The sequence below is a fragment of the Engystomops pustulosus genome, chromosome 6, assembly GCF_040894005.1.
Source record: "Engystomops pustulosus chromosome 6, aEngPut4.maternal, whole genome shotgun sequence".
NCBI lineage: Eukaryota > Metazoa > Chordata > Amphibia > Anura > Leptodactylidae > Engystomops > Engystomops pustulosus.
Window position 1 is genome coordinate 132,649,528 of NC_092416.1, and position 25,502 is coordinate 132,675,029.

Sequence of the window (25,502 nt, forward strand, 5' to 3'; positions counted from 1 at the left end):
CGGAGACGTCGCACGCAGCGCTGAAGCAGCTTCAGCTATAAACTTTAAAAAGTGTTAAAACCGGGATGCAGCGGTTTATAACACTAACGAAAGTAAGCACCGGCACCAGCTCACCTTGAGCTGGTGCTTGGTATTTACAGCTAACCCCTACCATTTGAACTGGTAGGTTTCCTTTAAGGCTATTTATGGCAAACTGTTCTGCTGTAACATGACTGGTAATGCAGGAGCAGCATACCCCAAATGGGTTTGCAACAGACTCGCACCACGTAAAATTCTAATAAAGTGTTTATACATTAATATATAGTATACAAATACATAAATAAATAGGTTTCTTGACCGATAAGCCAGTTTCAGCAAATACGTAAGCATTGCACAAACATTTTTGGATTAAAATTCATTGCATTATAAGCAGTTTCATATTCAGAACCTTCCAGCTAAGTAATATATAGAGAAATAATATTGGTTCAATAATAATAATAATGGTTCAATGAATTGGCTTTGATTGGAGTGTTCCATTAAAGGACACTTGTATAACTAAACACACACACACTAAATGGCGGATACTTGTACACGTGCACTGGAAGGGATTTTGTCAAGTGACTGGAATGAGAGGCCTGTAGTAATACACAGTGTGCAGGGGGGAGGTCTTACGTCTGCTGCTTTTCAGATCTTAGAAGTTTTGGGGAGAAAGTCCTTTTTAATCTTGACTCCCATAATACATTGTCCAAATCTGTTTTACACCTGAATAATTCCTTCTGATCATAAGCTTATAACAGGTTGTCCTGTCCTGGTAGCGTTACAGTTCCCAATGAAGTCTGTAGCCACGTTATGCATCAATTTCTCATAAGTGAGAAATTCTGTGTAGCTGACTAACAAATGAAGGTCTTTATTAGAGCAGCCCAAATTCCACACCCATGTCACCTGATGCATTTTCCCCTCATGGTTACCATATCACAGACTAACCTCAAATAAGCAAATGTATTTTTACTGAAATACAGTAAATGGAATGATCTAAGGTTTTTTTTTTTGTTCTATTCTGAACCTCAATAGTTTGAATGATCAAACACTGAGCTAGAAGCCCCTTCCAGTATATCAGTATTGATTGCAGCCTCTTGCCACCTGTAAGATCAGCTAGGTTGTGTAAGTGCTAATGATACGAACCTTCTTACCCCCTTCTTTCATACATCATTGAACAAACACCTATGAGAGTCCACAAGTCTGTTCAGGGCCTCCTTGCAGGGGGTTGCTGTCCGAGGGAGACGTGCTTGAGAAGTATCCTGGCAGGTAGGAGGTAGAATGCACTGGTGCTGGCATCTGCTTTCCTCTGCCTGTCATGCTTAGACAAACACTGTTTGTAGTATTTGACAGAATGCCTCCATAATGACAGCTGCCTCCGGTACTGGTCATACGAGATTTCTGCTTGAGATCCAGAGGTATGGTACGTCGCAGCCAGAATTTCCGCACTTCTGCTTGTACCTATAGGGTGGACAATGTAAGAGGTAGCAAAAGCCTTGACACTTTTTACGTACTTTCTAAAATAACTGAGAAAAAAAAGAATAGAACAGCCTCTTTGTGGACCCCTAAACCTTTTCCTGGTCACAAATTTGGGCCTTATGCACCCGACCTAGTGTTTCACCCGACCCGGATTCTGGGTGAACCCGGGCACACAAGCAGGAATCGGACCTGCGCTATTTTTGGGCTCCTCATGATGCGTTGAGACCTGGTTTGTTCATGGTGTAATAGACCTCTGTGATACAGTTATGTGCATGGAAAACTTATTGGGATTTTCTGTGATGGAGTAACGCAAAGTATCAGGTGTAAATGTAAAGAAAATGATGCCTGGTGTTGCAAATTAAAAACTGAAAAGTGTACCCTGCATATGTTTTTAGCCTCCAAGTCCATACTTTGTAAGACAACCTTTAGCTGCTGATATCTCATTACCCACAGGAGATATCGCACATTGGCTGCTACCGGGCCCACAGTGTCAGGGGGCCTGGTACCCTACCTGCCATACTAAAGAATGGAGGTATGTGAGAGTGGAGTTCATAAGTGTATAAAGGTGTCTAGTACTTAGCATGTGTGCACATTTTTGTGAACAGCCTTTCAGCAATTGTGAACATACACTCCTGTGTCAGCTATTTTGTAGCCCCCAACATGATTGGCATATATTTAGATCTGTCAACTCTAAAGCCCCTTCTACACTGGCGTTTTTCACGCGCGAGTTCTGCGCGTGCATTTGACGCGCAGAACTTGCATTGCACTCTGTCCCATTGTATTCAATGGCTCTTTCTCCATTAGCGTTGTTTTTGACGCGCGTGCTTGCGTTCGTTTGCACGTGCGTCAAAATCGCAGCATGCTCTATTTTTGCGAGTCACGCGCAATTTTCACGCCCCATTCAAGTCTATGGAGATGCATCAAGAACGCATTGCACTCGCAATCATTGCGAGTGCAATGCGTTTTAAACGTAAGGGTTGCTAGGTGACCAGAATAACAGTATTTCCCCTGCTCGAGAACGATCATTTAATTAAAAAAACACAGTGAAGAACAGTGAAGAATAGAATAAAACCAGTGAACACAGGATCATTTAAGAGAAAAACACAGTGCAGAACACAGTGCAGAATAGATTACAGATGTTCGGCACATCTGCTTACTTGTCGGGAGATACGCGCGGAACGGTGCGGCCAAAATAGCATGTGAAGAACACTATATATGTGTGAAGAACACATTGCAGATGTATTTAAACAACATTATTTTTTAATTAAATAACCCATTTTAATCCCAATCCATGGTCCCTTTGAAAAATGCTCGATTCTCCCATTGACTCGCGCGTGAAAAATGCGCCGAAAACGCAAAAAAAACGCTAACAACACGCGCGTGAAAAACGCAAAAACGCTAATTACTCCAAGGAAAAATGGAACAAAAACGCAGCCAAAAACGTCAGTTTTTCACGCATTGCACCCTGACGTGAAACGCAACACTAGTGTGGAAGAGGCCTAACCAGCTTCTTAAATCCCTACACTTCATATGCTTTTTAGTGGTAATGGTGTCTACCGGGTGATGTGTAGTGTCAGCTTTCGGACACACATAGAGAGATGTATAAAAATGGTTGTTGAATAGACAATGCAGACTCACATGTTTGATCTCAGCTATAAATTAAACTGTTTCTGTTTCACCAAATTAATTTTATTATTTTTATGATGAAAAGTTGTACTGCACAATTGTCCAATATACTTTGTTTATCCTCAGTTTTCTAGATCTCTGTTTGCTTTAATTGTCTAGAAAGTTTCTATGTTTACTTCCAGTGAATAGTAATCTGTGCTTGGTCATGTAATGTCACACAGGTGCACGGCTCGTTAGTGAGTAATCAGAGCCATGCACCTGTGTAACATCAAGTGACCAGGGGCAGATTACAATACATAGCAAGCAGAGATCAGGAAAACTGTGAATAAATATTTGCTGATATGGGGGCATAAAGGAATTTAAAAATAGGTGTTGGTAATATTTGGATTTAGCAGTGTGGATTTTTAGGTACCACAGTTCCACACCGATGTTGTACTTTTATCTACACTGATTGTTGCAAAGTTTTTTGAAAGGTGAGAAACACTGTAAGGAGCTAATGGGTGAACAGTTTCTCCACGACAATGATATTTTACCTCTCCATTGCAGAAACAGTAGATAGTTGCCACAAAGAATCCCTATGGAAAGAAAACAGACAATGCTGAGATTAGCCCCTCTATGACTGCCCATGCCTTTATACAGCAGCTGGTGTGGGGGGCCCACACATAAATTGCAGGACCATGACTGGGTCTTCGGCTGTAAGAGACAGCCAGAGACCCTGGGGGAAGGTAGAAGGGGTTTATTACTACTTCTACCTTCTCCTTTCCATACCACGTAGCGCTATACAGTAAACAGCAGCAGCGCTAATGCCTCTATAGGCACAGTGGCCCCGGGCCTGAAAGGGATAACCAGAACTGCTATGTCTTACCTGACTCTGTAAAGCTCTGATCACAACAATTTTCCCCACAAGGGGGTCGTATACCCCTATACATGCCCCAGTTACAGTGAAAAATGCAAAAAAAGTGAAAATGTCCCCTGGGACTATAAATTGCACAAAAAGGCTTTGTTTGGTCCCCAAATAAAAATTTTTTCTAAAAAATCCTTTAACAACTGCTAATCTCTAACTAGCCCCTGGTGTCGAGAGAAAGAATAAAAAAGCTTCAGAAATTTTTAGGGTATCACCCCGCCCTCCAAACAATGTTGTGCCCTTTAAACCACTACGACTGCAAATTTGCTGAAAATGCCCATTCATTAAAGCTTTTTCAGGCCTTGTAATTAAGGGGTTAAGTACCGTTCAGGTCTTGGGATATTTGTCTTATATAAACCATGTAACTAATCCCCAAACCTTACATTTTATCGGGACTTATTTTTAGGTTTTTACCGCTCTACAATTTGTATATTCATCAATCCTCTGCTGCCTGCCCATGTTTCCTCTAAGAATCTACCTGTACTATCTCAGAATATGTTCCCCATGTACCCTAGACTTATGATTCAAGAAGTTACCTGAGAGGAGTTGAAAAACATCTCGTAATGCATCTGTATTTGCCACAGAAGCCCAGTCACCTCTGTATACGGCATCGCCATGAAGACGACATAATGCACGCCAAAGAGTGGCATCAGGACTAATGTTGACTTGAGCAGTTTCCTGTACATAGAGAGAACACATTTTAGACAAATGATAAGAAACTGAAGGACCTATGTTATGTGTCCCTGATACCCACCCATATTGCTGTCTGGGGTCTAGCTTTCCTGTGTTGGTTTCCCAAAGTTTGGAAGCCAGAACTCTGACAATGTTCAGGAACAAGATGAAATTGACCTGGAATAAAAGAGAAATTATTTTCTTGCCTTGTAATGGCTGATATCTTATAAGCTTTCAATGTGGTGGGTTTTAAGTAATCCACGTTCAAAAGTAGACATGACCAGTGTGACAGGTCAGAAATATGATCTAATAAATGGATGATTTATTGCAGAGCTGTTTGAGGGGTAAACTGCACATTTGGAAGCTCAGATCTTCCTTCTAATTGTGCATCGTGCAACAGTAAGATCACCGAGAGATGCTCATAGAGCCACAATTTACTTGGTAGTGGATAGGGGGATGGTAGTATAAAAGTAAGGTGACATATAGATAGGATGTATAGGAAGGATGTAAAGTTGCAAGGAGGTTCGTCCTTCTGTGGCACACCTCAACAACTTCGCAAAATTGAGAATGTCATTTCAGGTACCAATGTAGCCACAAGTCATTTTCTCTCCAGGGGAAAGCCTTACAGGTTCTGGTCATGTGAGATTCTATTGTAAGGGGAATTCTATTTTTTGCAATTTTTTTTATGCCAAAAAATTGCAAGGGCTTTTTTCCTACCACTCATGTTTAATGGCTTAAATATAGAACACCTAATGGAATATTTGTGGGCTAAAATTAAAATCTTAGCTCTCTGCTGAGTCAAGAGGGAAATATTCAAGTTATAGGAAATCAACCATTTGAAAAAATAAAACCTAGAAATACTCACCTCTGTCCTCTTGATGTTGATCTCGGCACTGTCCTCCAGTAGTCTTGACACAACGGGATCATCTTGAAAAGCAGATTGGAGCGTGGGGACAAGATATCCGGCACTCTGGGCTGCTAATTATGCACGCCCCCAGCACCTCCTTCTCCCATGCTGGAAACTCCTCCCCTTGCCCACAAATATTCCCTTAGTGCATACAATCTTAAAACAAAGAAAGTTGCTGACTAGATCGTAGAGAGTACCCAACATGTTATATAAAATGTCTCTGAAGTGTCCCCACTTACCCGGCTTGGGTCTCGCTCCATTACCACTATATTCCTCTGGGCACTAAATAAAACGATTGCTGCCCGAGCATGCATTCCAGAATGCTTACGTTCTCCTGAGCCTCTCTATTTGCAATAATTGTTGGGACGAGTCTCTGAACTACATTGCATGGAGACTCCACTGACCACAGCCACTTGTTTTCAAAATAGATGATTCTACTGGTTCTTACTTACACCTTCTGCCCGCTTTTTAGACCTGATACATAGACTGGAGGCTAAGGAGGGCACGTCTTAGACCCCCAGGTGGACTCATGTACTGGGAGGGTTTAGTGCCCCCCACATTCCTTCCCCCGTCTCCTTTCCCCTTTTTTTTTTACTCTTCCTTCTACTTCCTTTGTTATATCTCCATATTTCTTCCCTCTCTCTATATTCAATATTGCATGGTACATAATATTGCACTTCTTTTTTGTCAAAGTGCTTTTGTTTGCACCTGTGTTCTCATTTGCTTTTGCGTTTTGAAAAATTACTAATAAAACTTTAAATATGATAAAAAAGAAAATCTAAAGTGATTTCAGGGACTTGTGCCATAAGCTGAAGGCCTAATAACTTCTTAATATGTAGTGTCACATGTCACACCAGTAGAGTAGTAAGAGATTAGTGGCTCCACAGCTGGTATAGGAAGGAGGAGTTTGAGTTCCTGGGACAGGTGCAGCTGTTTTGGAAAAGGGATATATTCTGACTCCCATATTGAAATTGGGAAAACATTGGCCTTATTTGTTTTGGGTTTTTTTGGGGGTTCCTCCAGATAAACATATTAGGGTTACACAAATGATGAATCTAAGTCCCTTTCCACCTAATCTGATATTATTGTATTTTAACATTTGTAATGGAGAAAAGATGTACAACTCACCAATGTAGCTGCTAGAATGGGTGTCTGATATATCCACTTCATGTGCCCAGCACTGAGGTCCCAGCACCTAGGACCACAATATGCAAACTACATGAGGGCCAAGTAAACCTTTCAATAACTATTTGCAACATAGCTCCTAATAGTCTAATTCCATCAATTTCATCCAATAGATATACAGTAGTATGAGCATGTTCTATATTTCAAGGCAACCTACCATCAGGGAACTACCTAATAACGTACAGTAGATACAATGGTAGAAGTTTAGCAGAAGCTGAGAGAAAAAATATCTTTTATTTATGCAAATAATCTGCAGCGGTTACTGGGGTGTGGATTATCCTCTCTGTGGAGCAGGAACAATGGCTATTCCACGCCCCAGTAACCGCGGCTAATCCGCCTGGCATATAGTCTTTGCCCAACAATAACAGATGAGTGGTTTCAATAATTTGTCACATCACACTAATTTACTATCAAGATTGTAAAAGGAAAGAGTATAAGGTTGTTATTTGTACGTACTGAGTATCTGCAAGAGAGACCCGTACACTCGCCCACACAGATACAAACACAGCTGGGAGCCCTGGAAGGAAAGACCAAAAGTTACTAAAAAAGGGAAACTGAATGATGATCAGGATGACAAGTAATTAACTGCTCATCAAAAGGCTTGAATACCAGAAATGATAAATCCATCAGTTCATCTCACCCCAACCAATGACGGTTAGTGCCCAGAAGTAGCTACGGTCAGACAGGTACGCCATAAAGATAAGACTGTGCAGATAGAGGCCTTCTACCAGGATCCAGTAGTGATTTGTGGCCAGGAAATAAAGGAACAAGGTAACAGCAACTTTACATCCAACCTACAAAAAATCAAGAGCATCTTGAGAATTTGATTATACGGACGTATCAGATACATATAGGTTACAAAGTTTTAAAGGAAAAGATTAAGAACCAATTGCATCTTCTCAATATTCCTTTGCTAACAGATGTCCAGCTTCTTCCACTTTAAAAATTACAATGGGAAATTGTGCTTTTTGGTACGACTATGTACAGTATAATGACATGATGCTTGCAAGACTTACCCAGTGGAACTCAGTACCTCTTGAGGTCCCAATCTCTCCTGTTTCATCCACTGATATTCCTTCTTCCTCTCTTGAATACAGTACAGAATCTTTGAGAAATATGCTTCCAGCTCGGCAAATAAAGGATGTAAAGAGGTGGATATGGATGTAATTTCGGGTACAGTGCAGTCGCCTGCAATAGTGGAGATGGCCATATTAAAATAGTTCATGCTTAGAATTTCAAAAAATGTCTTCTATGTTACAGCAAAACAACTTTTTTATAGACTATGCAGCTAGAAACAGTATAATGGCATTAAAAGTACATGCCTAGAAAACCTTTTTAAGATAGAAATAAACCAACTGATCTTCATGGCAGTCAGACACTTGTGACCCCCCACCCCACAAACCACACAATGTCACGGGTGCTCCCGCAATCCATGTCACGGATCGCGAGCACACCCGTTCCCGTCTCCGTGGTGCTGCCTCGGTCCCCGCTCCAAATTCACCTCTCTACGCTCCTGCTCCCATCTGGCCTAGCCCGCACGTTCCAGCACTCTAAGGCACGAGCGTGCCGGCACTTTAAAGGGCCAGTGCACCGCTGATTGGTGCTGGTCACTTCCGGGTTTCCTTTAAAGGCTGGCTGTTTCCAGGATCTTTGAGCTTTTTGGTGAGAGAAGATAGCTTCCTGTACCCTGTGCTTGTTCCTATCCCGTTCCTTGTTCCTGTTTCTGCTGATCTTCTGTTGCTGACCTCGGACTTTGACCTAGCATCTCTGCTGCCTGCCCTCACTATGTGCCTGTACTCGAGACTGCCTTGTTGTACCTCGCTGTACCTATACCCCGACCTTGGCTGCCACCGCGGCTTCCTGGTGGCAACCTGCCACAGCAAGTCTATCCAGCTTTGCGGCAGGCTCAGGTGTCTGCTAGTACCATCCCCGCAATGGTCCAGAGGCTGCACTGACCCAGAATCCTGAAACACAGTACCTATTTAGATGTCTTTATACATGTTTCACTGATGCCTCTATCTACGAACTTAGAGCCACCATTCTTCTAAAAATGTATGTCCTAAGTTTTAGTCATGGAGGGGGAGCTGCAGCATATAATCAAGCTACATGCCTCCTCACTGATGCTGACACTGCTAAACTGGCTGTAGAGAATTTCTGTGGGTATGGTGAGGAGTTTTTAGATAGACAAAGGCTGTGTTTGACTTGGCTCTGTTACATCATTATCCACTCCTTTAGGAAAGAGTATATGAGAGAAATGCTGGATGTGTAAAGAGAAATCAACCTCCTCATTTACCACTCCCTCAGTAATTCTCTTTTACCCTGAGCCGGGTTAGCAGTGTCAGCGTCAGTTATGAGCCAGAGTAGCTGGACAGTATGCTGAAGCTCCCTCGTCTCCATGACTGGATCTCTAGTAACAGAGGATATAAATAAAGAATGCATGGATAAAGATATCTAAAAGGTACTGTGCGTGGTTTGTGGGTGAAAGGTTTCCTTTAAATATGCTTGCCCAAATAAAGCTGAAGGCAAACCTAATGGAGGCACTGAGACCTAGACATTTTGTCCAGGTATGATACAAAGACTCCCGGTATCCAGTACTGGACAATACTCCTGAGGGGAGGCAGGGATTCTATGCATCAAATATGACTATGATATTGGGAATCCGGGTGTCCAGGAATTGTTTAGTTAAGCAAATATGACCAAGTAAAGGGTGCCTTGGGAAATGTGGACACAGTTTTTTTCATGGTCAATTCTGATATGGAAAATGTGTCAACTCAGCGTGAAGGATTTCTCCAATTGGAATCAAGACTCTATTACCAGTAGTCCCCTACTGGAGGCAATTATAGTGACCTTTGTGCCTAATTTATGACGCAGCCTGCACCCATACTGCACTGGTTTTGAAATATATAGCCAGACTATTACAGATCATGGACACTTATGTTAATGGCTAGTAACCGATGTCACTGTCTGCCACATTGGGTTAATATTAGTAACCCTTCAAATGAAGTTTAGAATCTTACTTGAAATAACATAGGACACAGAGAGCAATAAGGAGTGTTGCCAAAGAAATTGAATATCCTACAGTGTAAATTAGCCGCAACCGTTCGAATACTTCCTGTAGAAAGAAAACATCTTTTAGTCGTATTCATACACTCTCATAAGATTCAGTATGATAGGTTATGCCTATATCAATGGTCTCCTAACCATGGCTCTCCTGCTTCCAGAGGTTGTAGTTTTACAACACCTAGAGAGTCTCCGGTTGAAGACCATTGATCCAGTTAATAAAACACTTCTGTACCTTCTTTTGGATCCTTTCTCCTGGGCTCACAAATGTAACACACTCACTGTAATTGGCCCAAGTCCTGTTGGTACCTGGTACATTAAGCCACATACCCAAGGATCCACATCTTCGATGGGAAAATCCTGACAAAATTGAAGGAAAAGTCAAGATAACAAAAAGTCATGTTCTAATTTTGGAATCTTTACTACCTGTGCTGAAATCGAACAATGATGTTATGATGAACCTACCTTGGTGATTGAAGTCGTAAATGTAGTCTGGGCAAGGGACAGATACTAATTGGTTGCGTGATCCCTGTGGCCAGCATATTATCCCATCCCACTGTTGAGGACAAATGGATTCTAGAAGCATGGACAAATATCACCACAGGTTATAAAACCAAATATTGTATTGTCAGTAGAAGTACAGGCGGTCCCCTACTTAAGAACACTCGACTTACATACGACCCCTAGTTACAAACGGACCTCTGGATATTGGTAATTTATTGTACTTTAGTCCTAAGCTACAATGATCAGCTGTAACAGTTATCATAGGTGTCTGTAATGAAGCTTTATTGTTAATATTGATTCTTATGACAACCCAACATTTTTAAAATCCAATTGTCACAGACACCAAAAAAGTTCTGTCTGGGATTACAATTATAAAATATACAGTTCCGACTTGCATACAAATTCAACTTAAGAACAAACCTACAGACCCTATCTTGTATGTAACCCGGGGACTGCCTGTACATGTTACCAAATGACTGTGTATGTCAGACATGGACCAAAAAGTGCACATAATACTTAGTTTCAAGACGTGACAAAATGCTGAAGCAAACATTAGCAGCTAATACAGATGCTGAAGCAAATGTGATCAAAACTTCTTAGTTGATATTTCTTTAGATATACTTGTATGTATAAAGCTATTCACCATTTGTTGGCTGTTCTTTCCATGTGGACTTGTAGGCTACGATCTCAGTCTGACAGCGATGCATTGCTTGTGACAGCAAGAATATCTGCTCATCTCTGGTGATTACATCATCAGTATCGACCTATAGTTATCGAAGAGAGAGTCATGTGTTACATTTATCGATTCAGTCCTTAATCAGGAACACACTAGACGTGTTCCAACCATCTTTTCCTGGATAAGAAAGAAGACTAAAGCATTGGATCTACTTGAGATCAGGGAGAACATATGCTTCAATCTTTCACCATTTTAGACATCCCTGCTGTCTTACTGTCGCTAGAGACAGTGTTTCTATGCCTAAATTCCATTTGCCACATAGGGGGTCATTTACTAAGGGCCCGATTCGCGTTTTCCCGACGTGTTACCCGAATATTTCCGATTTGCGCCGATTGTACCTGAATTACCCCGGGATTTTGGCGCACGCGATCGGATTGTGGCGCATCGGCGCCGGCATGCGCGCAACGGAAATCGGGGGGCGTGGCCGAACGAAAACCCGACGTATTCGGAAAAACCGCCGCATTTAAGAACCGAAAATGTGTCGCTCGGGACCCGCTTACCTTCACTCAGACGGCCTCGGTGAATTCCGGCGCGTTAAAATGCTTTTCAGCGCAGCAGCGCCACCTGGTGGACGGCGGAGGAACTACCTTATTAAATCCCGGCCGGACCCGAATCCAGTGCAGAGAACGCGCCGCTGGATCGCGACTGGACCGGGTAAGTAAATGTGCCCCATAGTGTCAAGTGGCCAGTCTGCCTATTCTCCAACTTACCCTATAATTTATATTAAAGAGAACTTGCAATTTGAATGAACCCACCCAAAATAAACACTCAATTAGAAATGATGTTCCTTTCCATTGCTGCATTCTTAAAAAAAATCAGTTTGTAAACTTATATGCAACTCACATGATAATACATTTTTTCATATTAAATTTTACTTGCCTTGCCCTGCCTCCTTGTTCCTGATTGACTGGTCTCCCTTCTAGGACATGCTGCTGTGTGGAACACTGAGAGAGAGCTCTGTTACAACATTGGACACTTCATGTCATGTAACCAGGGTGATGTCATCTAAGGTCCTTTACCCAGTTACATTTGCAATGTCTACCCCATGTATATATCTGATCACATGAAATCACAGCAATACTGGGGAAGAGTAGAAGCATACTGTGAATTCATGTGAACACATACATACATGGGGTAGAGAACTGGGTAAAGGACCTTAGATTACATTACCCGAGTCACATGACATTAAGTGCTGAATGCCGAGAAGAGGCATGGGACATGGGGAGGAGTAGATTGGAGTGGCCGGAAATGTCCCCTCTAATGGCAGTTTATATAACATAAAGTTGATTTATTGGGTTGTGAAGGAAACAATTTTTAGCTAAAATGAGGCTGGCATTAAGTGTATAGGGATCTATGGGAAACAAGCAATAGAGGTATTTGTCACAGGTTCACTTTAAGTGGCATAGGATTAACTGAATTATAGTAGAAAATAAAAACACATATTGTACTCTTCCTGTGTACAGTAGCCTGTAGCCTGTGGCTGACAAAAGAGTAATGTGACCATTATGGGCTATAAGCCGTCTTAGGCTCATAACACATTTTAGTGAAGCCCTGGAAAGGGCGCAGAAGATGACCGATGTTTATTAAAGTAGCATGTCCAGTGTTTGCACATTATTGTCCAATAATGTGGAACATGCACCAGTATTATTTGTCCTTACAATACCGCGCTCAGAAACCTTGCTCACACCGCAGACAGCTTGTGTTCCGCAGGTACATGACACATTTCACATCACATTGTCAGTGACACCCCTTCCCGGCCAGAGCAAGACTTGGAACAATACATCAGTGATTCTGTACCAGCAATGAAGCAACAGTGCAAACTAATCCAACGTACCCTTAACCGGCCCCATCATGATCAATCATCAACAGGTTTAGGAACTGTACAGTCCTAAAATATATTTAGGCAACTGTGACAGTTCTTATAAATGTGCTGACAACCTCATTGACAGGACGCTAATAACATTGTAACAGGGGTCCTCTATGTTAATGGACTCAATATTTAAAACTATCACTTTATGTGGAATCACAGATTTCCAGCAAAAAGAAAGTCCATTTCACTATGAAACTATAAAATCCTCCCTCCCCCGAACAAGAATGGCAGATATTATGACTTGCACTCTTTCCCTCATAGTCCTCTATTTTATTGGATTGTGATTTATGTTCCTCCAGTGTAGCTAAGCAATTTAATTACAGTAGGGGACAAGTATTGGCTCTGCCATCATGACTATTGCTAGTACTCATCACTGCTAGAAGGATCCCTAGTGTCTCATAACATGTGAGGCATTGCTAGTACTCACCGCTGCCCATGTCCCACCAAATAGAAGCATCGCTAGTATTCACTGCTGCCCATGTCCCATCAAATTGAAGCATTGCTAGTATTCACTGCTGCCCATGTCCCACCAAATTGAGGCATTGCTAGTATTCACTGCTGCCCATGTCCCACCAAATTGAGGCATTGCTAGTAATCACCGATGCCAGTGTCTTATAATGTGTGAGGCATTGCTAGTACTCACTGCTGCCCATGTCCCACCAAATTGAGGCATTTTTAGTTCTCACTGCCACCCATGTCCCACCAAATTGAGGCATTGCTAGTAATCACCGCTGCCCATGTCCCACCAAATTGAGGCATTGCTAGTATTCACTGCTGCCCATGTCCCACCAAATTGAGGCATTGCTAGTAATCACCGCTGCCAGTGTCTTATAATGTGTGAGGCATTGCTAGTAATCACCGGTGCCAGTGTCTCATAATGTGTGAGGCATTGCTTGTACTCACTGCCACCCATGTCCCACCAAATTGAGGCATTGCTAGTAATCACCGGTGCCAGTGTCTCATAATGTGTGAAGCATTGCTAGTACTCACTGCTGCCCATGTCCCAACAAATTGGGGCATTTCTAGTTCTCACTGCCACCCATGTCCCACCAAATAGAGGCATTTCTAGTTCTCACTGCCACCCATGCCCCACCAAATTGAGACATTTCTAGTACTCACAGCTGACCATGTCCCACCAAATTGAGGCATTGCTAGTACTCACCGCTGCCCAAGTGGAGGAGCAGAAGAAAACAGAGACAGTCACTGTTGCCAAGAAGATTCTATCCATGCTGAGATAAGTGATGAATGAACACAAGACCATCCCAGGTTCAGCTCATCCTCACAGAGTGTTGACTGTAAGGCGGATCTTCCTTTTCTACATCTCCCCCATCTACAGCACCACGTGATTTTCTAGACATCTTCCCAGTGCTTGAAACTTTTACATGGTTTTAAACCAACCAGAAGCAAGGGAGAATCAATGGGAACCAATATTTGTTTAACTCTCATTAACATGAGAGTTAACAGACAGTGATCTGCAAACTGTGGCTCTCTAGTTGTTGTGCAACTTTAACTCCCATCAGGGCTGTGATCAGGGATTTCAGGGTCCCATAAAGACAAATTTTACACTTTGCCATTTTTATGTTTTTATGTTTAATTAAATGTCCACTAAATTAAGAGAAAATCTAACGAATAAGCACCTGATTGCCATCAAAGAAAATACTGACAACTTATATTAACTGTTAACAACCTACACCCTGGAGCCTCAAGCCCAAATTCAGAAGACAGACTTGGCTCACTACAGACTGCGAATGACACTACAAATGTGCCACACAATATCAGGTGACAATTTGAAAATCTAGCAATTTACAGGTGACAATCTGTTCAGATGTTTTCAGATCCTCGCAGAACATCTCCAGACTGCACCCAAAAAATACAACTTACACAATTGACCAAGCTTTGTCCCCCACCGTATATCACATATCCCTCTCATAGTACAACATACAACCTGATTACATTTTCATACAAAAATAATAATTCATCATTATACAGGAGTGTCCAGCTCATTTTCGTGGGGGGGCAGGAGGGGGGATGACATCAGCCTTGTGGTTGTCTTTTAATTCCTGTATACATGTATCTACTCAAGCTTTTCGTAGTTACATCTATACTGCATATGTAATCCATATATTACATTGCCACAGACAGAAGAGAAACCTAGCATCAATCTATTTCTTCCTATTCTATTTATTTCACTTCACAAAGTTTCATGTTAAATAGGGTTGATTCTTTAAACTCTCTTTCCGGAGAGGGTGTAAGACAATTTTATAATATCATTTAGATACAGTACAAAGGACCCCAACTCAAGGGTTATATGTAGGTTCATGTCGGATTATTAGATACCTCCCAACTTTTATGAGGGTTAAACAAGGAGAGATGCTGCAAAGTGAATATGCCCTGTGCCATTTACCTTGCCCCACCTTTCAGCCATAGCATTCCCACACAGTATATTGCCTTGCCCTTTGTACCCTCATACCCTTCACATTGTTGCCCCCTCATCCTCCTCTTTATATGCTGGCCCAATTCTCTTCCATTTTTTAATGTGGCCTCCTTCTACTTATATTGTTCCCTTCTTCTTACAGTATATTGTGGCCCCTTCTTCTCTATCTTATATTGGGCCCCCCTCCTCCTCCTGTAATGAGGCCCATTCCTACTCCTTATAATATGGTCCATAGGATGAAAATAGAGTTGGAATCTCAGGGCATACCTCCTGCCTCCACAGACAGATCCTGAAATGCAGTACTGTCTCCCTGGATCTGGAACTCTTGGGATATTTAAAATACAGTGTTAAGCAATGGAGGAGCAGTAAGCAATAGGTTTGCCACACTTCCGTTCATAGGAGATTGTGGGACCTGTGTAAAACCTAAAGATTCCTCTGCCCCATAACAAGTGATGATAAATAATGTATGAAATATGTTGGTGTATGATGGGGGGGGGGGGGTTCTGTTACAGACTATACATTAGAGCTCATTAGGTTATGTCTGGGTAAATGTGGAAATGCATGGGTTAATATAGACATCATGATGGAAGGAGGACCAAGTTCACATTCCATGTGGATACTCCCTGGAAGTCTGTGACACTGTATTGTGATGTTTCTCATACACAAGTTGTAAGTACAAAATCAGATCATTAAGACATGTCATGTTTGTCCTTATCCAACGTTCATTCTTATTTCCAATTTTGCACTTGCAAGAGTAAGTGTAAATATGAGTGGAGTCATAAGAAGATACACCCTCGCCGATGCAAGGCAGAACTGTGTTTGCAAATACGTCCCACCATGTAGCTTGCAGCCTGTGTAGGGTCTGATTAGCCTCACAGCATGTCACTACATAACACTAGATAACACAGATGAACTCTGCAGTGGTAGATCCTGCCTGGTAAGGCAGGAGTTGATTGCTTTATGTGATGTAAACTGTGTCATCCAATCACATGTATTATCCTAATGTATTGTAAGCTGGGATGTAATTGGAGGAGTAACCACCACATGACCAAGAGCTGAGAAAAAGTTGACGGTTGGAGATTTCCAACAGTCAGTTCAGTCAGAGAAGTGAGTCTGACAGGATTCAGTCAGAAAGACTAGCCAGTCAGACCAAGCAGTGAGACAGTAGAGTGTAGTGAGTTAAACAGAGAGAGGAAAGGGGTATCATCCTACCTTCCAGGGTGATACCTGAAGCAACCTGGGACAAGCTGAAGCATGCTACTAGGACACAGCTATCTCCCAGCCTGCCATTGCATCCAGGCTGATGATCCCTCCTGTGGCTCCCTCCAAATGCATCTCAGCACTCCACCATTTTGTTAAGGCACGTTGCTGCGATTCCTGTCGGTTCCAATAAAGAACTGTAAGTTGTTTTTGTTCAACGTCTGCCTCCGTCTGGTCCCTGCTACTACGGCTGTCACCATCACGGGCACCCTGTCCACTACACAGAGACTTATACTCTAGACACCAAAGGGTTGCCCCAGGGAGATCCGCTATAGCAGCCTCTCCCTCATCATTTCTTGCCAACACCACCCTGCTGGAGACCTGCCAGGATGTAGGACAGCCCTCCGGTCCCCATACCAAGCACCGTGACACTAGCGTGCCTAGGCCGCAACCGCCAGCCACTCAGGTACTGCGGGCCCCGGCTGACTCCAGGCCCCGAGAAAAGGCTAGGCCCCAGTGGGGGATGTTGCAAGTGGCGTCACGAACAGGATATATACTTCTGTGCCTTATTCTGGCACTATAGACTGTACTTTATTACAAAGACTGTGCTGCCTAACCCTGCTGCCATCCGGGTTTAGGCCCAAGTGATTGTGTGCATTACTACTTTGAACTGTGTTATACTGCTGCCACGTGCTGTCGAGCTCCGCTCCAGCACTCAAGAGGTTAAACCCTGCAAAGAACTTTGTCAGCTCTGCTACATCCGGCGCTGCTGGGCCTGAAGCATTTACCTCAGAGACGTGTGGCGCAGCAAGTATTTCCAGCCCGCCAAATCCTCACTGGCGGGAACTAGGCTCCGCCCCCTGCGCGAGTGGCGCGAAGTACCATGGAGGAGGAGCTGGAGTGTGTGCGGCCGGCAACGAAGAGGGTTAATCGGCCATCTTGGATTTCGTCGCAGGCCGCGCCTGAAGCCTGCCAGCAGCGTGCGCCTCATCCGGAGTTGCGGTGCACGTGTCCTGCGACTGGAGGAGAACACCGCTGAGCATCACCGATCCCCTGCTGCCTGCCGGACATCGGGAACAGAGTCCTTCATGCACCGGAGCTGTCCTGTCACCGTGGCTGTTCCTGAGTGAGTACCGCTGGGGAAGTTAAAGGGGGGTAGAGATTGTTTCCGACGCTAGGTTATTGGCTCACCTCCCAGGGAATAGTGACTGTGTCTTAAAGTGCCCACGTCCCATTCTAGCCATCGCCCATAGCAACGGACATTGTGTAACCCTACAGACTTCCCTCAGCTAGGCCAGTCATGTCCGCCAAGGACGAAGATACGGGACTGGAGCAAGTCCCGTCCCCTGGTCCCTCCTCAGGGTACCGGAGCATGTTAAGTCTTCCAGAGAGTCCCTTCAGCCCTGCTACAGCTAGTGTCCCTGGGACTCCCACCATGATGCCTCTGACTTTGCCCTACTATCTGGGGGCCCCCTGGTTACCCCACTACGAGGGAGAATCACACACTCTCTCTGGATTCAGAGACAAGTTGTTAGCCACCTTCGCCCTGTACCCGTTCACAGAGGAACAGAAAGTGGGCATCCTAACCGGGCAGTTGAAAGGACCCGCTCTCCGGGAAGTCAAGTCTTGGCCCCGAGAACACTGTCAGAATGTGTAAATACTAATACTCGTACCCACCTCTAGGGTAACAGGCCCCTATGCTGTACAAACAAGGAATACCAACAAAAAACATACGAGACCATGTGACATACTACACGTACCAAAAATTACAAAATATAAATCTTTATTAATGCACATAGACAATCAAAAATTGGACTTTAAAACCATACCCATTAAAACCACAGAAACAAACAGGATGGTGGTGGTCATATGCATAAAGCAAAGTATCACGTAATACATCATAACAATCTACAAGATAAATCCATAAATGTAAAAATAAGGGCTATACCGAGCACAAAGAAACATCAACTGCATCACAATTAAATCACAAGTGTCAAAGTATTATACCTGTGCCACAGGTCAAATAAGCCCCAGACCACCACCACAGCACCCCGACGCACGTTTCGCCGTCGCTTCCTCAAGGGGGTGTGCTCTAGACACCAAAGGGTTGCCCCAGGGAGATCCGCTATAGCAGCCTCTCCCTCATCATTTCTTGCCAACACCACCCTGCTGGAGACCTGCCAGGCTGTAGGACAGCCCTCCGGTCCCCATAACAAGCACCGTGACACTAGCGTGCCTAGGCCGCAACCGCCAGCCACTCAGGTACTGCGGGCCCCGGCTGACTCCAGGCCCCGAGAAAAGGCTAGGCCCCGGTGGGGGATGTTGCAGATACAATGATACCAAGACCCATTTAATAATACAAATATCTGAGGACTAACGCTTATTACAGGGCAGATTTTATTATCTGAGTATTGGGTATTGTCACCTCCGGAAACGCACACTGTAGTATCTGCTTGAAATAGTGAAGGAAGAAAGGGAATGACAGTGTGATTGACCCAGGCAATTGAATCAGGCAAAAGGAAATATTAGCAGAATATTTTACCAGAAGCCAAGAAGCCAGACATAACCCTGGTATTTTGAAGAGAAACTCTTTACCTACAGTAGCTGTAACTCACCATTCCACAGTACATGGGAGTAATTTATAGGTCGTTCTGCCTCTATCAACATTACAATGTTCATAGACAGGGTACAGTACACACTCAGCGGGCTATACCTCCCCATTTTGATATTGTGTCTTCATATTGTCACATTGTGGCCCCCTCCTCTCACTGCCCTATCAGCTCCCCTTAAGGCGACATGCACACGTCCGGGGCAATGGAGAGGAGGAGGGGTGACCCATCCCATCTCCATAGAGATACACAGTGCCGTAAGACAGGGAAAGATAGGATATGGTAAACGGTGCCGCACTTGCAGCCATTGCTGTCTATGGAGGACACAGTGCCCCCTGTCGGCCATGTGCATGGGGCCTAATATTGTATCCCTGACCAAGCAACGTCCCCTCATATTGTGGTCCCTCACCCACCGTTGAGGCCTGTGTATATTTTGGCCTAGCCTAGATTATTCCAAGGAGTATAAATTAAAAACAATGGCCCACATTAACTAAGCAATTTGCACCAGTATTCTGGTGTAGACTGCACATAAATAAGTGTGCACTATGCACGCCACAACACAATACTGTGCACCTAAAGGGGCGTTCCAGTGCGCATTTGCAGCATGCACCACATGTTGGCAAGTCTAACATAATAGTGGCACATCCCCGTTAAACTAAGTGCACCAGAAAAAAGTTGCACTCAGTTTAAGCATTTTGGTTGTGCACAGGGTGCGGAAGATTAATGAAGACCCTGCAGTTTGCCTCACTATAAGTAGATATGGGGCAATGTGTGAATGCAGTCCAACATCGAGTTCACATAGTTTTATTTAAGCATGATTTAAACAATCTGTTTGCGTGAATGTTTTATAAACATAGTTCAAAATGTGTGGTGTAAACATGGTTTACATCAACCTGATGTCAATGTAATGTAAGTACAGTGTAAATCCACAATGTGAATGCAGCCTAACATTGTATTCACATTTGCTTTTACGTAAATGTGGAGTAATTATCACATTAAAATTGTGTTTACATCAGGATCTTTCCTAGTAAAATCTGTCAATGGCTTAGCTAGTACAGAAATGTTTTTAATACATTTTTGATATTAGTTTGAAAAACTATTCTAGGGTTTAGCTTAGTGGGACGTCCCCAGTTCTCAATAGCCGTGACCTTGATGGGATCCATACAAAAAAAGACCTCAGGAGTGATGATGTAATCCATAAACAGGGTTGGATTATAGGGTGGGCACATGAGGCGTGCTCCCAGGGCCCTATAGACCATAGAGCACTCAGTACATCGGTGACATCCCAAGAGAAGATCATCGGTGACATCCCAAGAGAAGATCCCAAGAGGCGCACATCAGGGAAACAAGACAAGCATGCATTACTTGAGTATAACTTTATTATTTTACCTGGGTGTTGCTGGATATATGTATTTATTGTTGGGTGGCTGCTGTACATATATATATATTCCCTGGGATGGGCGGTGCTGTGTATATCTAGGTATTCCTGGGGGGTGGTATATACATATATATATATATATATGTATTGATATAGTGTATTCCTGGGAGGGGGCCATTCTGTATATGTCTAGTATATAGACATATATACATCCTGTGGGGGTGCTGTATAAAAGTATGTATTCTGTGGGGGAGTTGCATATATCTTTGTGTTCCTGGGGGATTGCTGTATATATCTATGTATTATTGGAGGGGCTGCGTATATGTGTTACTGGGAGTGACTCTGTGTATATATTCGTGTTACTGGGTAAGACGTTGTGTATATATGTTTTATGGAAGACGCAAATTTGCTTGTCTGCCTAGGGCACCAAAATGCCTCATCCCGGTCCTGTATATATGTGTTACTGGGGGTGGCACCGCGTATATATTTATATGTGCTGCTGCTGCTGAACTCCCCCCGGATGTCCTAGCCTTCTTGAAGCACATCTCCACAGTGCACCCCCTAAAATACCACAGGTACTAACAGCATAATTAACACAGTACTAAATACAGAACACCCCTGCCACTATCACCTTCTATCAGTGCTGGTGCCATTTACAGCTGTTAACCTTTTAAGGGCCTCAGTCACATTTGATGGTCACTACCCATGAGCACATCAGTGCTCATCACTTACCCTTTTATAGCAATACATGACAAAAATGAAAACCTGCCCCAACCTTTAGTACTCTTAAAGAAAACCCACCACCAGAATCAGGTATTGAAAACCAAGCACACTGACATAATAATAATAATAATGATCTTTATGTATATAACGCCATCTTATTCTGTAGTGCTGTACAGATCATAATGCTGACATGTGCCGCCTCTGACAGGATCTGCCCTGATTTTAGCTCCTTTTGGAATTGTTATTTACAAAAATAAGGCTTTTAAAATAAAGCTTTTAATAAAGCTGTCATTTGCTTAATTTTTAATCCCATTTACTTTTCTAGTACAGCCTCCCATGCATCATATGTGAAGCAGTGCTTGGTTCATTGGCCAGCAGAGGGCATCAGCAGCAATTAAAATTCTAGAAGCAGAGATTCAGCGGGAGAGGTGGGGAGGAGGGGGGGGGGAACTGTTTGTAAAAAATGTTAAAAAATGTTCAATAAAAAGATCTGATTTAAAAAAAAAAGAAGCAGAGATTCACATGGATAGATTGAAAAATAGAATTTTACTGCAGTTTCTTTCTTTTTATGAATCTAGAGAGGGTTTTTGATTAGCCATCCCCAATATAACTCAAATATTTCCTTTTTTAGTATGATAAGTGCATACTTTTATGGGTGTAGCTATGATAAATTATGTTTTTGCTCATTGTGTAATTTATGTATAGCTAGCTCCTGCACACAAACATAGTCATGTCATGGCTTTGTTCCCCATTTGCTATTGGACTAGCATGGGACCCTGAAAAACATAGTGGTCATAATGATCTGGACTTTGCACTTTTATTTCACATGTTCATTGAATGACATCTTTTTTGTAAAGGGCTACGGAATATGGTGGTGCTATGTAAATAAAGATTATTATTGTATACAATGGGGCACATTTACTTAGCCGGTCCAGTCGCAATCCAGCGGCGGGTTCTCCGACGCTGATTCGGGTTCTGCCGGGATTCACTAAGGTCCGTGCGCTGATATTCACCAGGTGTCGCTGCTGCGCCGAGGTCAGCTGGAGTTCACCTGCTTTTTTCTGGTGTATGTGAGTGCTTGATCTTGCGACACAAATGGCTTTTTAAATTCTGCGGTTTTTCCGGATCCTTCGGGTTGTCCGGTGGCCACACCCCCCGATTTCTGTCGCGCGAAAGTCGGCGCGATTGCGCCAAAAATCGATCGCGTGCGCCACAGTCCCGTGAAATACAGCGCAAAGTGGAAATATTCGGGAAAAACCCGGCGGATTCGCGGCTGCGGACCCTTAGTAAATGTGCCCCAATGTGGTTCTGATTATTATCCAACATACAACTAACAACTCTTGTTATCTGAGACCCCTAACCAGGGCCTAACCTGTTTTATGGGAAAATCCCTTTAAGACATATGAAGAGGGAGTAGGGGCTCATCTAGCCTCCTCTTGGCTCTGATGCTTCGGCTTCTCTGCAGCTCTAATGTATGGGACTAAGAGGAGGCGGGACAAAGCCGGGAGAGAGGGTCAGCCTGGGAAATTCTCCAACAGCCGGGGATGACGTGACAGCAGCTGAAAACCCGGGACTGTCCCACCGAATCAGGGACAGTTGGGAGCTATGCAATGGAGAGGGGAATATCTGTGTTTTACAGGTAGTTTTCCTGAAAAATGTAGCAGCCATTTTTAGAAGGACCAAATTGGAGAGGTGAATAAAGCAAAAAGGAAAGTAAATCAGAAAGCATGGCACCAGGAATGTTGACAATTCATGCCTTATGTAAAGTCAAAGGGTTGCTTATATTTTCCTGCTGAGCCACCACAAGGAAGATGAGCTGTATGGAGTTCTCATTCAAATCCATGGGTTCTGTGAAACTTAGGACATGACAGGTCTTCCAACACTCAGTTTTAAATCACTGACAAAGTGAGGAAGACCCTTAACAGAGGACCTCCCTGCTTTAATAACCTGACAGAATATATTATGGTGTTTCTAAACTGGGCAACTCTTGTACAAATAAGGAAATTAATGACTTTGTAATGCTACCTGTGTCCTTCGCAGTGTCTAAAAGTCAGAAATAAAGGCACTCTAGTCACTGATGTGAGGGATCTGGTTACTGGTTACTCGTGATGCAGCCCTGAAGGTAGCCCAGGAAGGGGTGGGTGGTGCAAGACATTCTGGAGAGCCTCCTAACGTGAAGGGTGTGAATTCCACAGAGGTCAAACAAAGGGGAAATTAGTCTGTCCTCCGCAGATGAAGCAGCCAAACTCACTGACACAATGGGTTGTACATGGCCAAATCAACAGGCATGTTACATTCAGGGATCCAGCCTGATGAAGTAATGAGAGGACAACTTCTGCTGCAGAATGACAGTCACTGATCCAGGGCTGGATGTACCCATTTTTCACGAGACAGCAACATGTCAGCAACATTCCATGACCTAACTTGGCCACTAGACTCTCTAGTTTGTTAAAGGGGCCTGTCATAGAAAGGTGTAGAATGTAAAATATATATTTATGTCAGTGTAGTGTCTCCTGTTACAAAGATGTTGATGATCCGACAGTAGTTTTATTCAATTGGTTGACTAACAGGCTACAATAATATCTGCCTTTATGATCAATTTGTCTTGTGTCCTGGAAAAGCTACTGACGTGATGGGTGCAGAACGCTCCTTCGGGAGGCATCAGACTTCTGCTTACAGAGGTAAAAGTAAGGCAAGTAGCTTGGGAATTACAAAGAACCTCTTGGAGGGCAAGAAGAGCAACACTTGATTGGTACACTTCACAGTGCATCTCCAGTGTCTTTCTTCATAGTTGCAATATACTAGGAGGATGACCACAGTTCCGTGGAATGGTCCTTATACACTGGCAATTATGGAACTGAGTCACAGGGCAATCATGTCCAAATCCACAGTAGCAAAGTAGACATAAGCCCTCAATCTGTAGTGTTTCACAATTACAGGTCGGCTGGTCACATCACTAGTCCATGTTTCTCCTGTGCAACTAATCAAAGCAAGTGATGGTTGGGGGCGTGGCTGGAGCCTGAACGAGATGGCCGCACACTAAAAGAGCTCTACAGCCCCGGTGCCAATTTAGCCTCAAAGGAGGGGTTTTACCCTGGCCACTAAGCCCAAAAAGACCCCCAGAAGGGGAGAGAAGCCTTCAGGACCCCAAAAAGAGAAAAGGGTGGGTGAAACGCCACTCACCCGGTTCCTTCTCCGCTCCGCAGACGCCATCGGTGCAGGGCCACGTGTCAAGCGGAGGTCCGGCAGCGCGCACGCCACGGGACAGCACCTGGAGGAAGCTACCAGCATGCCCCGAAGCCAGCGACAAGTAAGCGCGGAGCGGCGGTGTCCTCCGCCGCACCATCTGCGCATAAGGGCCGCAGCGCTCCTGAGGAAGCCTCCCGGACCGCGCCGAGCCGCCATCTTGGCGCCCAGCCAGCCGGGCAGCGTGGCTCCCCTGAGGCGCAGCAGCGCCAGAAAAATGTGGAGCTCCCGCAGCATCCCGATTTGGGCGCACGCCAGCGACACAATGGGGGGGGGATCCCCCTCAATCTAAAGGTAATGCCTCACCTCCAGCACAGTCCCCAGATCATGACCCCCTGCTGAGATCCCCCCAACTACCGCAGCCAGGGGAATTCATCCCCGGACTCCCATATGTCCCCAGATCACAAGGGATGGAGGACGAGCTGGGTGCTACCCCCACTCTCACCCGCTATGCTGCACCTTCCCCAGAGTGGGCGTCATCACCTGAGCACTATAGTGGGGACACTATGCCAGATAAGAGACCATCGACATCAGAACCGTTCTGGCATGCTCACCTCCAGAATTTGCCTACTAAAGAGGACTTTAAATCTTTAATTGCCGAAGTCAAAGAGGCGTTCAAATCTGAAATTTCGGAGATACGGCGTGATATTCAGGGTATGGCGCAGAAGATTGATAACTTAGAAGCTGAACAAGTGGACTCAAGGCGTCAGATTACGCAGACGCAACATGCCGTGCATTCTCACTCTGTCGCACTGCAGGACATGGCCAGGCACCTGGAGGATCTCGATAACAGAGGAAGACGCAACAATATTCGGGTGCGGGGTCTATCGGAGGTGGAGGGTAAAGAGGACGTTCGGATCACGCTACAAGCTCTCTTCTCAACACTATTAGGGGAGCCGGACACACAGGTGAAGCTCGACAGAGGTCATAGGGCATTGAGGCCTAAAGTAATGG

General features: G+C 44.0%; 1 protein-coding gene across 1 annotated transcript; it reads right to left on the reverse strand.

Annotated features, from left to right (window-relative positions):
• Positions 1-288: 288 nt before the first annotated feature.
• LOC140064326 (parathyroid hormone/parathyroid hormone-related peptide receptor-like) lies at positions 289-14,257 on the reverse strand. The gene is made up of 13 exons (XM_072111090.1): positions 14,121-14,257; positions 10,996-11,116; positions 10,314-10,424; positions 10,084-10,208; positions 9,806-9,900; positions 7,805-7,976; positions 7,429-7,582; positions 7,245-7,305; positions 6,732-6,798; positions 4,779-4,873; positions 4,561-4,702; positions 3,654-3,695; positions 289-1,476 (listed from the first exon to the last, which is right to left on the reverse strand). Exons 1-13 carry the CDS (start codon positions 14,217-14,219, stop codon positions 1,201-1,203), a joined length of 1,560 nt encoding a protein of 519 aa, XP_071967191.1. The 5' UTR covers positions 14,220-14,257; the 3' UTR covers positions 289-1,200.
• Between the last annotated feature and the right edge of the window lie 11,245 nt (positions 14,258-25,502).

What these genes read in the sequence shown, in the direction of transcription:
- LOC140064326 (XM_072111090.1), bottom strand. Translation starts at nt 14,219, where the DNA reads ATGGTCTTGTGTTCATTCATCACTTATCTCAGCATGGATAGAATCTTC. An exon ending in GCTCCTCCACTTGGGCAGCG is followed by an intron (nt 11,117 to 14,120) that starts GTGAGTACTAGC and finishes CGATAACTATAG; the next exon opens with GTCGATACTGATGATGTAAT. An exon ending in CCATTCTAGCAGCTACATTG is followed by an intron (nt 4,874 to 6,731) that starts GTGAGTTGTACA and finishes CTTTTATTCCAG; the next exon opens with GTCAATTTCATCTTGTTCCT.